Source organism: Aptenodytes patagonicus, chromosome Z (assembly GCF_965638725.1).
Source record: "Aptenodytes patagonicus chromosome Z, bAptPat1.pri.cur, whole genome shotgun sequence".
Taxonomy (NCBI): Eukaryota; Metazoa; Chordata; class Aves; order Sphenisciformes; family Spheniscidae; genus Aptenodytes; species Aptenodytes patagonicus.
Window position 1 is genome coordinate 59143736 of NC_134982.1, and position 14959 is coordinate 59158694.

Here is a 14959-nt window from a genome sequence, read left to right on the forward strand (position 1 = left end):
GCTTTGTGGTTTTGTTCCTACAGTGGGGATATGGGCTTATGATGCAAAAGAGCTCCAAAACAAAGCAGTCCTACTGGCTTTTGCTGTTGAGGGGTAAAGCAGATTTTCCCTCATTTGTTGCACCTCTCATACGGTCTTGATACAATTTGCCTGCTGGTTTGCTCTTCTAAGGCTGCTGTTAAACTAGCAAAGCCCATTTGCTGGTGCATGGTCCTAGCTGCTCCCTCTTTGTGGGAGGTCATACAGACCTTGAAGAACAGGACAACTTTCAGATGTGTTGGTTTGCCGTAAAAGCTGACTCAGTTCACCCTGCAACTTTTTATATGTCAAGCAAAAAAGGGAAAGGCTCCCAGAGCAGTCTTTTTACTTCACCGCTGCCTTACACAGCCATGTAATGGACACACAGAACTATTTTGAGCAACAACCAGCATCTAGCAAAGCAATTTACTGAGGGAGACTGGTGGGTTCATTGTGGGTGGGTTCAGGATACAGAATTTTGCATCTCTTCTACCAAGAGAAGAACAGCCAGTAATCAAAACTTCTCAGTATCTTCCTGCATAGAAGCATAATCAGTAAGACAGTACTGAGCCTGAGCTGGAACAGTGTTCACTGTAATGCATCATACCACAGAGATGTAGACCAATTGGAGAGAGAATCAGGAGAAAACCAACAATAATTATTACAGACATGGAAAACAGGGAAAAGTTGAAAAAACTAGAATTGTTTAGTCTAGTGAAGAGGAAACTGACTGGGGGTGGGGGGAAGCCTTCAGATATGTAGAAGCCTCTTCCATGAAGAGAAAAATCAGATTCACTTGCGCATGAACAAGTAGTAAAGTATTAAAACAGTAGAAGGGAAAATTATTTTGAAGCTTTTCTTATTATCCAGCTTAGCTGTCAATGCAAGAGAAGGCTGGAATAGATAGTCTGGAAGGGCATGGTGTCTTCATTGCCAAAATAGTAGGACTGGTTTTAAAAGGCCTCTTAGAACCAGCTGAATTATAGTTTGTTGATCTTGCAGTGGAAAAAGGTAGTGGATTTGAGTTGTATGATGATCTTTTAAAATTCCTATCAGGGGTTTTGTTTTGTTTTGTTTTTTTTGAATGGTGTTGACTGTGTCCTTTGATGTATGAAAAGAGGTGCTTTATGGTTTAATACCATCATCAGAGTAAGTAGAATTTGATACATACACTAGAATTCATAGAGACTTTAAAGATTGAGTGAGTTTTGAGTCTGAAGTGCCTCTCTTCCTGTAAAAGTAACCCATTTGAAATAGGCTTGAAGTTACAGCCTTTACAAGGCTGTACGGAGAGATTTTCGGGTTTAGGGATACTGTGTGATTTAATGGTCTCCATGGTTAGAAGTTCCTCAACCCATTTCTCTGGTAATGGCACATTAGGAAGCTTTCCTTTGCTTGTGTCATAGCACTAATAAGTATGCATTGCTTGCATAGCTGTGCCATAGACAACATATCACAAATATTTGACATCTAACTTAGAAAGATGAATGTTCATACTTGGCAAACATAAAAACTGAAGTCTTAAAAAACAGCAAGTGAGGCTACCAAAATAGCATCAGTATCAATCTGGTGCCAGATCACTTGCAAAGACATCGTATAGTGAAACAAATAACACCCATGACCATCAGCTGATTATCCAGATCAATGAAAATACCACAAAATTTCTATTTAAACTTGTGAGCTTCAAGCTTATGGGATAAAAATTACTTGGTGATGGTGTAAAAACATTTGAAATAATTCTTACCCAGGTTGATAAACGAAAGGATAGTTAGGACTGAAGAATTTTAAGTCATTTAGATACCCGTCTTCCTGTTTGGGGAGAAAAAAACCCCATAAAAATCCTGAACTATGCAGCGCTTCAAAGATGTGAATAAAACTCACATTAAGAAGTCTTTGGCTTTTATTCTCAACAGTATTGGACAATTACTCCTCCTGTTACACTGCATACTTCCAGATAACTAGATCAGTTAGACGTAGTTACCCAGAAAGAAAAGTAAGTTGCCTGCAGAAAGATGAAGGGCTATGTAAATTGACCTGATATGGTCCAGAATTTTTGCAGTCATTTAAAAGGAGATGTCTGGCAGATCTTTAAGATCTAAAAGAAAACTTTTAAAAGCGTAATTTTTTGGAAATAAAATCGACACCACATTTTCTGCCAACACAGCCAAGAAAAAAAAAAAATTTAAATCCTGTCCATTTTGCGGAGTGTAGCTTGAGGTGGCATTTATGAAAGTTGGAATGTTAGCAAGTCAGAGTGAAAAGGATCAGACTTGCATAATAAAATTTGTACAACAGATGTAAGCATTTAACAGGAAATGGCGGAGTTTAAGATGGTTTTCTTTTCGTGAAGAAAATAACTGAGTTTTCAAAAGCTCCTTTTAAAAGCTGTTGTGTCTTCTGATAATGTTTGCTGCAGCCTTGCCTTGCAGAATAACTTCCTCTTGATTCCCTTTCCCCCTCCAAAAGTGAAGAGGAAATTAAACGTCATAAAAATCCCCAAACCCTACTGCTGATGTGATGCTGAGATGGTGGGATCTAATACTCAAACCATTGATGTCTCAGAATTTTCTAAGTTATTTTGGCAACGACTCAACCATGTTGCATATAGACTGTCTTTGTTACTCCTTTTTGCTTAATTATATTAATACGCTGCTGTTCACTTAGATATATTGTAGAGTACTGGGTATATAACAGGGAGAGTAACATCACTAAGCAGCATATCTTCTGCAGTTTCCTGGCCTAATCCTGCAATATTAACATTACATTAAGATTAGTTCCCTAGTACCCACAGATTCAGGCATGCATAATGAATGCTTTCGTTACCACTGCATGACTCCTAGGGTTGAAAATAATCCCTTCCTCCTGGACCCTCCCTCCCCCGTACAACATACATTACAGTAGATGGTACTCCAGAAATATCTCACATGACTCAGAAGTATAATTGCTTAGAAGAAAGCAATTTATTTCTGAAAGGATAGTAAATTTTGCATTGAAATTTCTAGCATTTCTCTCTGGCTGACTCTCCTCCTACTGGTAAAACAGCAGTGTCTGTGACACTGCAAAACTTCCATGTAGTCCAATTGGAAACATTTTATTCTTCAAGCACTATGGGGTTTCTGTCCTTTTTAGCAATTGCTACCCTCTTACTTTTTTTTTAACACTTTATAGTATTGAGCTTAAGTGCATTGCTGTATCACGGTTTACTCCTAACAACAGTTCCAGTAGCTCCTGTGATATCTCCTTACATAATCCATGTGTTCCTTAAAATATGTATTTTATTTCAGATAGGGGAGGTTGATTACAGAAGCAGAATGTAATGCCTAATCTTGCAAACTTGTCCCCCAGAGTTGTCAGGAATCTTGCACAGAACAGCCTGTGGGACCAAGATCTAAGGCATGCATCTGTATGTTTTTTTTAGAAGAGAGAAGTTACGACTCTCCGTTTTCAAGCTGACCTGTAGTTTAAATTGAAGAGAAATTTCATCATGAAGTACGTTTATATGGGGCATGTTTTGTTGTTTTTAATTTCTAGGGTGAAATAGTTAAGAAGTATACCCAGCTCAACCCTAAAACTTACGAAGACAGACTAGAATTAATTCTAAAGATGTGTGTAGAGGCTGCATCGGAGGCAGTAAATGTGAACTGCAGAATTTTGGGAGTAGGTAAGTTAACAAATACTAACTTTGTCTTTTCATCTAAGTTTTTCAACATGAAATCACTACTGATTAATTTAAAACACCTTTCTAAAACGGATCTTGTGTATTTTAAGCTCTTAAACTATATTCTTAACACAATAACTTTTTTAAATGTCTGTGAAAATGAGAAGGTGAGTATAAAGACTGAAGTTGCCCCAGTCTGTTACAGCCATGAAAGCAATCTGCTAAGTCATATCTAAACTATATCTAAAATGTGTGGTATATAGATTTTGTGGATTTTGAAGCTCCCTGCAGTCTCGGAATTGTGAGTCAGATGCTTAGTGTATATTGTAACAGCTCTTGAAACAACTGCAGCTGAGTCAAGTTTCCTCTACTGTCCGTACGCCTTTTTTTACGGCCAGGATCAACTGTGCAGCAGAATCCTGTTACACTAGGGCAGACTAAAAAGGCTAAAACATTAGATTAAATTTGCAGCTAACGGAGACAAAGCAGCTTTTTTGTTGATGGCCGGTTTACTTACACTGTAGTAGAGTTCAAGTTAAACTGTGTGTTTACAGCAGACAGGACTTCTTCAGTTTAATGATGACTGGGAGCTTTGGTCTTAGGTATTACAGTTATTTATGAAGATGTCGATTAATGTGTCCTGGATTTTTAAGGAGGACATAAAATGCTCATTTTAGCTGAGAAATGCTCCAAAAGAAAAGTAGTTTGCTCCAGACCAAAACTTACTTGAATCACACAGTAGGAAGAAAAGTTAAAATTAACTTCTTTTAAAAGTATTTTTCAAAACAATGTTAAGTACGCAAAGCCATAAGAAGAAATGTGTCAGACCTTCAGATCAAGTCTTTCAGACTATCTGTTGGGTAATACACATGACTTAACCACCCAGATTATGTTATCGTGTCCAAATGCTAAATCTTGAAAGCCTCATAGTTCCTGTAGAAAAGATGGTAAACTCTGTGGTAGTCACTATAGTAAGTATCTAAGAACAGTTTACAGTCAGCTACACTTATTAGGATAATGAAACGATAAACTGAGGCTTATATATGGAGAAAAACTTTCCTTTTTTTTATCATTTTACAAGAATTACATTTCTATTTATTCTTCAGCCCCTTTCCTTCTGTGACTGACTGCTTACTGTTCAATTACTGAGTAATGAGGGGAAAAGTTGTGCTACAGAATAAGAAATTTCTTACTTGGCTATTTTTGTTAGCTGCTCTTTGCCTCATTCAGACTCATAGTTTGAATCAGAATACTAGCTGAAATTGAAAGTTCTCTTTAGAGAATGACATATAATTCCTATGCGAATAATTAATGTATTAGATTCTAGTAATTTTGTTAAGGCTAATAATCATAAGATGGAGAGTTCCTGTAACTTTGGAGTAATTTTTGCAAGACTCAGCAGAAGGGCTGGACTTAATCCTGGATTTTTTATCAGTAACACTGGCCTTCTTCCAGCTGTCATAGGTAAGGGTAAAAGTAATAACCATTGGAAATGAATAAGGAGAAAGAGCTACTAACAGAAAGCAATGAAACAAAGTGTTTACCTCCTTTTAGTCCTATAAACTGCTGTCAGCACTCAAAATACTAGCTACATGAGCATAACTTTGACTGAAGAACTCCCACTAATACAAAACAGGTTTTCAGAGTGATTAAAAAGTAGGACTCTGGAAAAAAATCATAGTTTTCAACATCTCCTTGTCTTGATGATCAAATAAGTGTAGATTGCAACAGCTCTGCAGTTGGTTTCAATTTTGTTATTTTTGTTGGGTTTTTTTCACTCAAAACAAAGCATTTATATTAAAAACAGCTTTATGAAGATGAGGAAAAAGTAAAAGACTATCGGGCCTGAAGAACACTAGCAGCTGTTACTAAATTTTTTTTTTACTTTTACAAAACACAAATTTAAACCAAAGGAGACCCAGATCTATACACAAATGTTGCATAGAGGTACTTGTGAGAGCTATCTATTTACTGCTATTAGGCAGTATTTATGTTATCTTTCTGGAGCTGATAGTAGAGAAGAGTGAATGAAGAGATAGCTTCTGCTAATTCCCATAGTTGTTTACATCAATTACTGAATTATGGCATTTAGAAAAAAATAGACATGTTTTACTAAGCTATTGCTGAGTTAGCAACTAAGTGTTAAATAAGGTTTTGTTGTAATAAATATTTGGTTCTTAAAATCCTAGGGAGACCTTCACACGATTGACATTGGGAATGTCGTTTCTATTAGGTACTTGCTGACAGGTTCTCAGATGATTTGTTCTTTACAAAGTGAGATTTTTGGGGGTCTTACAGCTTTAATGTTCAATTCAGCTGCTTGTCTTGTAGCTTTTGTGCTGCTTTCTATTATAATGTTAACCCTGGGACTCTTTTTTTCTGAACATCGTTAGGTAAGTGACACAATTATATAATCTCTGTACAAGAACAATAGATAAAATGTTCAAACTTTGTTGTCTAGAGCTAAATACCTCCATAATAGAGTGGCTTACTTTTCGGAGATCCTGACAGAGTCCATCAACTTTGGAAGCCTCTCCAGCTAGAGAAAATTGGTTTGGCTAATAGTGCCTATTATTAGCCATTATTCTGTTCAGTAGCAAATCTCTGAACACACGTCTTGATTTTTCTGGAAAACAGTGTATTTTTAAGTAGAAATTACTACTCAAAGTCCAGTGATTATTTTTAGTCATTCTAAATCTTGAGAGTTACAGCAAATTTCAGGACACTTCTACTGTTGAAGGGTTTGAACAATTTATTTTGTACAGTTTGCTATTGTATGTCTTTTATACATGACTAAAAAGAAACACAAGTATTAAGTGATTTGCTGTAATCTTGCCTGAAGTAGGAGCATTAACTCTCTGACTAACACTAACCATTACCCAGCTAGTTAGTCTTAAGATACTGGGTGCGTTGTGATTAGAGCAATGGAGTTCTAGGAATTATCTTTCCATGTCAGAAATTGCAATGCCAGTAATACTTAGAAATTTTTACTTTTCATGCTCTGCTTCAACGCGTAGTATTAGAAATAAAAATACTTGTCATTGCAAAGAGAAAAATAGATCTTCTACTTAAAGTGTAACACAGACTTAGTTTTGATTTTTCTCTCCTGTATTTCTGGGACCTAGGTATTTCCACAGGGGGACGGGTAAACCCCCGAGAAGGAATTGTGCTTCACTCTACAAAACTCATTCAGGAGTGGAGCTCTGTGGATCTCAGAACTCCAGTATCTGATGCTCTGCACCTGCCAGTCTGGGTGGACAATGATGGAAACTGTGCTGCTCTAGCAGAGAGGAAATTTGGTCATGGAAAAGGAATAGAAAATTTTGTAACACTCATTACTGGTACAGGTGGGTATGTTATAGTTCAATGAAACCCAAAGTCAAAATACCAGCACCATCATTCAGAGGCTCAGCTGATCTTAAAAGCATAAACACCACCACTGTGCCTGCAAAGCCCTAATATGTTAGGTTCTTAAACCAAAAGTCTTTTTGTCACTATATCTTTTAGGATACTTTTTAATTTATTCAGACAAATGAAACCTTTTGCATAGTATAGGTTTCTTGATAAAAGAAGTTCTGCTGATACAGCTATGCAGGCAAACCATTTTTTCAAAGTAAGGAAAATCTGAGCAACTTTAGCTGGAATAATTTTGCTTTTTTCAGCTTTATAGCTTAATTCTCTTCCACTTGCAGAAATACATGTCAGATCAGGATATGTACCTAGAAGATAAGCAACTGAATATGAGAGATGATGCTTATTATATCTCAAATGCAAATGTGGGGTAACTTTTCTCCTTTATTGAGTATATAGTCCTTTAGAATGGTGGCAATAATAACTAGCTGATGAATCCCCACCCAGGGTTTGGGAAGGGGCAGCAGAGGATTGCAGATTTAATTGTCCTGGCTCTTTAGCACACAGATTTAGCTGTCTAAATACAGCATTAAAACATCTCCTCTGAAATGCAAAATTTTGAGGCCACTTGAAAGGTTAGTTTTGTGCATAAAGAGCATGACTCACAAGCTTAAAAGATCTGTCAGTACCATCCATAGGCTTTTTAAGAAAGGAGAAGCATTATATACCATTTTGATACATAAATGAATATATGAATTCATATATATGATACATATGAATGAATATGAGGGAGCTATGAGCTTGCTTATTAGGTGTGTCGAACAGAGAAGAGTTTTTCAATAACCAGTAATTTTTGGTTTCCAGTATAGAAGACCACTGATGCACATTTTTTTTTTGTCTGTATTAGAATAAGCAAATGTCAATGTCCTGCAGAATTGGGGCCTTTAAAAACTGTATTTTATCTTTTTCTTTTTTGTTTTTAATTGTGGAAGTTTTCATATCTTTGCAGGAATCGGAGGTGGAATCGTTCATCAACACGAATTGATCCATGGCAGTTCTTTCTGTGCTGCTGAGCTTGGGCATATTGTTGTATCTTTAGATGGACCAGAGTGCCTGTGTGGTAGCCAAGGATGTATTGAAGCATATGCCTCTGGAATAGCATTACAGAGAGAAGCTAAGAAACTGCATGATGGTATCTATGTACTTTATTTTTGAAAACGTGATTACTAAATTGCAGTATATGAAGAAATTTGCAAAGATGATATTAAGAAAAATAGACCTGCCATCTTTTTCTACCAGATAGGATTCCTGTGTATGGCCAACCCAGGAGCTGCCACAGCCTGCGTAGTACAATACAATTCTTTTTCAGTGGTGGCAATACCCAGGCAAGCCACATTTGGAACCACTGGTCTCAAAATTACCAGAAGCATGTAGTAGAGTTTAGCCTCTTCTTTTTAAGCATGCTGTAAGGTAATCTGACAGACATTCTGTGAGGTTTGGTTTCACAGTGATTGTCTTCCAGCAGTAGCTTCTCACTCTTAGATAAGTTTGAGAACATTTATTTTATTAACTTTTGGGGCTGACAAGACTAGTGAATTACCATACTATAACTGTTTGAGTTTGATGCCCTGCTTCTACAAGTAGTTCCCTGAATACTGTGGATATGACCGGTTTGGCTAAACTCAGGGTTGAACAGATTGCTCAGGATTCAGGCTTCAGTTTGCAAGTAAGAGATGTAAAGATCTTAACTGCCTGTTTGTCACCCTCCATTTCTTGACTTACCACATTACCATGTTTTTTCTCTTGGCTTCTCTCCTCTTCTTCAAACAGAGGATCTGCTTTTAGTAGAAGGAATGTCAATGAAGAAGGAGGAGGTTGTTAGTGCTGCACATCTCATTCAAGCAGCTAAACTTGGGAACACAAAAGCAGACAGCATTCTCAGAACAGGTGAGAACATAGCCAGAAGTGTGGAACCCTCCTGTGATAAGATTTTTGGGGATACAGAAATGGTAATGCACTGTAACACTACAAACACATCTCTGCACATTGAGGACCTCTCTATATAAAATTACTAACGGTAATTAAATGTTAAATATAAATGTTGGAGGAAATGTGAGTTGAAGTGTGTATTAAAAGTCACCTATAAATGAGAAGATGAAAAGTTTCTGCAAAGATCAGCTTAAAAAAAGTGAGGTCTCAACGTTATCGTATCAGAAAATTTGGGGACATTTCATTGTAGGTAAGTGAATGGCTAGTCTGAGCAAAGGCAATTTACATACTACTTTACATGGGATATTTTACTGTTTTGCTAGCTTTAAACACAGCCCTCTTCCTCATACATAGCTGATAGCACTAAGATGGTAGAATAATGCTTTCCTATTTTCTCTTAGCTTACAAAAGTGGTATTGCATTGCTTTGTCTTTCACACCTGTATCATGAGTTATTGTGCAATAAAATTGCCCTTTTTTCTTTTACTTTTGACAGAAAAATTAATGGCGAACTCATATTGTCTGATAACATAAACTCAAAACTGTCTGCCATATGGAAAAGAACACCTTCCTGACAGTGTCATTTGCTGCTAACAGACCTATTTCAACAACTGATGCTTGGACTGATTTGAGTATTCTACTTAATTTCTTTTTATTTTATCTTTTCAGCTGGGACAGCATTAGGTCTTGGAGTTGTGAACATTCTGCACACCATGAACCCCTCTCTTGTGATCCTTTCTGGAGTTCTAGCTAGCCACTATGTTAATGCTGTCAAAGATGTGATAAATCGACAGGCTCTGTCCTCTGTTAAAACTGTGGATGTGGTGGTCTCAAATCTAGCAGATCCTGCTCTTCTTGGAGCTGCTAGCCTGGTACTGGATTATACTACACGTAGAATATACTAGGTACCTGGAAGAATTATAGAAATGGACTATTCAGATTCCTAATGGGTGGAGGGAATACTTTGCCCAAAATTTTTCTTTGATGAGAGCAGCTACTGAATCAGAGTAGTGTTCTGAATTGTTAGTGACTACTTCAGCATTTCATAATTGAGGTATTATCTTTTTGTATTTTTCCTAAATTTCATCTGACTTCATAGGAACTAATGTGCAATTCTGTTGTTTTTAATCACCTCTTGTAAACCTGTATGTTGCTTTAAGTGCAGCTGAATTATTTATGAGCATATCTTCATGTAAGGTGGGGAATATGGGTATGGTGTGTCAAATTAGAGCTAACATTTGGGGATCCATATCTCATTTCCCACCTATGTGAAATGAGAAGCCTACAATGTGACCAGCTTTTCAGTTTTCAGGCTTCCACCCACAATGTAAGTATGATGTAATCACCAATAGCAGGTAGTAATTTCAGTGGGTGGAAACGAGGGAAGCTGCCTCTACAATCAAAAAGGCTGCACCTAGAAGTTGTGGTTCATGAAGGACTTGGTGGAGGCAGTTACTTATTACATCATCTTTAGAGGGCAGAGTCCCATTTTAGAAGCTTTGCATACGAAGGAAAAAGATCATGGTCTTTTCAAGATCTCGGAGCTTACAGCCTGCAGAGCAGTCCAAACAAACTGACAAGTGTAGCAGTGAGCATCTTTGTCTTCTGGCTATGGCCAGTAGTAAATTATTTGAATTTTATTGTTTGGGGTTTTCTCAAGGGACTTCATCTACTACTTTGTCTGCCAAATCAGCAGAGAGGGGACTGTTTATTCTTTGGTAGCCAGTTAGCTGAAATTCAGCTATATGTGATGCATAAAGACTCTACCTTTCAAGAAATCTCTTCCATTGCAGAGTGACATAGTGCATCTCCCCAGCAGTTCTGGTGGCTGCAGGTACACTGTTCTTTTCCTGCATTCACCATCAGCTTGCAGGATGAAGAGTCAAATCTGAACCTCATCCTCATCTTCAAGACATTCAGAAGCCTGGGCGCAAAGTATGTCAAATACCAGTGAAGGCGTGCCTAAGTAAACCATGGTTTATGTTTCTTTAACTAGTCCTTCTTGATATATAGCTCTGTCTTCATCCAGCTGATTTTTAGCACACTTTCAAGATACTGTAGTAATGACGACTATTTGACACAAGGAGAAACTGAAAAACAGACCCATCTAACTGATCAGCTATCCCAGAAAGAAGATACCTGTTGGAGGTACAGTCACAAGACCATTGTCTGTCCTGCATTCAATGGCCTATTTTGACATCTAACTCAGCCACCACTTAGGATATTCTCAGAAGCCCAGTAATTACTAGTACAGGGGAATAAAAGGGGCTATTTCCACACTCGAACTTCTCCAACCAAAATGAAACAACCTTCTGCAACCACTGCCCTCTGCTGTACAATAATCTTGGACTGAATAGCTGTTAGTATAGTGAACTACTCTACTGGCTAATTCTGGGATATAATCTACACGGGTTGCCTTCACTTCGTCCTCTCTTCCACAAGGAATGCTTACTGAGAACTCACATCTTCATAGCAGACTCTAGAAACACCACCAGATCTCCTTGATATCTCCAGGAATAATTGTGCAGCCTCTATACCATAGTTTTTCTCAAAATCAGCAAATACTGGCTCTTAACCATTTACAAAGTTGTAATAGGCTTTATGTCACCAGGGGTTCTTAGTTCCTTTTCCTATGTGGCTTGGTTTACTTGGTGATTCCCAGTAACCTCAATACCAGAGTGGTAGCTCCATGAGGAGGTCAAGGAGAAATCGGCTTTGCTCTATGGTGATAGTAGCTCAGGTCAGGAGTAACAGTATTGAGGTTCTAACAGAGAGGAGCCCTGTCATACGATCTTTCCATCTGCCAGCATCACAAGGAATGCCTTGTGGGACCAGGCTTTTGCTTTCCAGACCTCCTGAAGCTAGGATATTTTTGATATCTCAGACTCCAGGTATGTTTTTCCCTAGCAGCTGAAGGGAGGGTGCAGACATGGAGAAAACATGAAAGACTAAAACACATTTGAAAAGTTTTACTCTAAACATCTTTAATGTCTAGTCCTGTTAAGACAATGGTTCTTCAAATGCTTTTGAAAATGTTTTTTCTGTCAGCTGGACAAGAACTTGCTGCGTATGTGCAAGTGGTGCAGAAGTCCTTGCAGTTTACCCTGAGAAGTTTGTGGGTTTATAAAGTAAAAAAGAATAAAACCCCCATATTTAATAGCATAATTCTGGGTTTTTTTTGTTTGTTTCTCCTTCCTCCCCTGTTCAGAAACCTCCCTTGCACTTCAGGCACTTTATTGTGGACCAGAGGTTTTATGGACACTAGCTCCCAATTGTATCCAATCCCAGGGGGAGTGAGTGAACATCAGATGTTCCACAGAACAGCTGCAGTACTGTGCTCTGTTGTTACTTGATGCTGGCCCTGTGTCCTTTAGAGCAGCCCATCCCATGAAAGTCATGGGGTCCAGTGAGGGCAAACCAGCCTTTATATCCATTACTGGGCAGGAAGAAGGGGAGCGAAAGCATAAGACAACAGCTGAACTCTTTCCCCAACTATTATCAGCATTTCAGAGCCTAAAGAAGCAATGCCTTCTCATTACCTGCATTGGCAGCATCTGCTGCTGTTGTACAACTACCTGTTGTAGGAGGAGGTTTGGTTTTGCAGGGTCCCTGGTTAAGTGCGTATAGTATCCTAATTGTGCTGAAGCCTTAGCAAGAACGCCACTATTCAGCCCTCTAAGCAGAATTGCATATAACACTCAAGAGCTTGGGCAGGAGACCCTCCCGTGGACATGCATGTTTATGATCAGCATTGCATGAGCAAGTACCAGCAGTACGTAAACTGCAGAGTGCCGAAGGGTTGGAAAGTGACTTAAAACTGAAGTGGAGTTCTTAGTGCTGTAGCTTGTAATTCATGTAACGAATGTAAGCTTCTATCAGTACCTACACCACATTGCTCCTCATCCTTGCATCTGGTGCAAAAAGACTGCTTTGTCCATGACAGCTCTGCCTAAGCATAGAAAAAACCAGCCACAACTTGGGACCATGAGGAGGCCAGTTGAGTTTTGCTAGCTATCCTTTTACAGATCATTGCTGATGCTTTGCAAGCCACATAGCTAATCGAGGTTTGGAATTTCTTTTGGTCTCCTGAGCAGCAAGTTTAGTTATTCAGTATTTTGAGTCTTTGATCTGCCATCCAGACACTCAAAATTAACAAGTGCCTCAGCCTTCTGGTGGTCTTGAAGCACTGTCCTTCCTCTGTTTAAGTGTATCAGAATTGTGAGAAGGACTTATTACCAATGGAGGCACTGTCAAGTTTGTATCACAGAAACACATCACAGACAGTAAGGTGCAGACAAGAGTTTATACTCTGATTCAATCTGCATCAGTGAAATCTGATTGCTGTGTCCCTTTCAAATGCTGTGGAGAGCTTACAGGCATTAGTAAGGGTAAAACACCTGGACTGTACACCCCTTGGACCACTCCAGATAAACCATTTTCCAAACACAATTATCAAAGGCACATCAGAACTAGTGCTTTGGCAGCTGAAGTGTAGCTATGTATTTAAGTACAGTTGTTTTAGTCTGGCACCAAGCTATGTTTACTTCATAATCTGAAAGCAGATGCTTTGCGCTGTGGGCACATAATGTGTTTTAGTAACAACTAAAAATGCTCGTGAAATTCTGAAGAAAACACAGCCAAATTTTTCTTAACTTTGCACATAACCACTTTTTCTTAACTTAAGCCTTGCTTAACTTTGCACATACAGTTGTAGCACTGCTGGGTTGGTTCATTTGGCAAGTTCACACAAAACAAGATCAAACCGTATACTTCGACATGGTGCCCAAACCACCCACTGCTTGTACAATGCCGTTTCGTATAAAATCAAAGAAAGATGACTGCTTTGTCAGATTGAGCAAGGCAATGAGAAGACAAGTAATACAGCCAGTTCTTTCTGCTGCTGTCATAATTAAGAGAAGCTTTTGGGTTCACAACCCTCCTTCTGACCTCACACAGGTATCAGTTATATCCTTAACAAATCACAAATTACTGTTAGGCTGTTACTGCTAGCTGAAGAAAGCTTTGCATTCTTGAAAGCGCCCATTTTTTTCCATTAGTCTAAAAAGCAGTAACGCATCTCCACACCACTTTTGCCTTGCTTATACTATTAGACCACCATTGCTGTAACTCTGTATCTGCAAGTGTTCTGAATACTAGGTTTTCCATCTTTTTTTGCGTGAAGCACATTACACAGAAATTTTAAATGCAAATAAAGTGCCAAATTTGTGCTCAGTTAAAGTGTATGAAGACTCTATTTAAGGTAAAATTTTGAAGAAATATCCTGATTTTTTTCCAAAGGTTCCTTTATTTTTAATTTTAATTTCACAAGCCTGTGAGAAGTATGGATACAGCACTTTTAAAAAGCTAGTAAGATTTTACCTCATCCATACCTCATGCTTTGAGCGGTGTAAAATTTCTGCACATGGTAACCAGCTGTGACCAGTGAACAGCCACATGAAGCAAGAGATTAAATGCATGCTTGCAACTGCAACCAAAGGCATTGCAACACTGTAACCATACATAATTGTCAGTGAAAGTTGCATTACTGGTGCAAGATCTAATGAAGCACTCCCCTGTTGAACAAGTGTTGAGTAGCTCTTCCTTTCTCGGATTAGAACATACCAAACACTTCAATGAACCATCTATGAAGTCAGACCACAAAGGCCTGGGTTGTCAGTAACCTTGTAAGATCTGAGGATCTGAGGTAGTGTGCAGCCCCAGGCACACTACCACCCAGTACCACAGTGTGCTGGTGCAGCACCACCATTCTGCAAAGGAACAAGCTTCCCCACATGACAGGTACTGCTGGAGGAAACCTCTTGGCAAAAACAACAGATGCCCACCTTGTCCATTCTAAAATACAAGCCAGTAAACTATACACTTCCCTTTTTACCAGCTGCTCAGAAAAAAACATCAGCAAGAAACAGGCAAGCCATAGCACGCT

The 14959-nt window shown here is 38.5% G+C and overlaps 1 protein-coding gene across 7 annotated transcripts in view; it reads left to right on the forward strand.

Annotated features, from left to right (window-relative positions):
• GNE (glucosamine (UDP-N-acetyl)-2-epimerase/N-acetylmannosamine kinase) overlaps positions 1-14247 on the forward strand; it is a 33919-nt gene extending 19672 nt beyond the window's left edge. For 6 of the 7 annotated variants that reach the window (XM_076362881.1, XM_076362888.1, XM_076362883.1 and 3 more), the window contains 5 exons: positions 3550-3679; positions 6802-7023; positions 8037-8219; positions 8858-8974; positions 9685-14247. In XM_076362881.1, the coding sequence (XP_076218996.1) occupies positions 3550-3679; positions 6802-7023; positions 8037-8219; positions 8858-8974; positions 9685-9920 (888 nt within the window). In that variant the 3' untranslated portion in view covers positions 9921-14247. The other variant, XM_076362887.1, reaches the window with a different exon arrangement.
• The last annotated feature ends 712 nt before the right edge of the window (positions 14248-14959 follow it).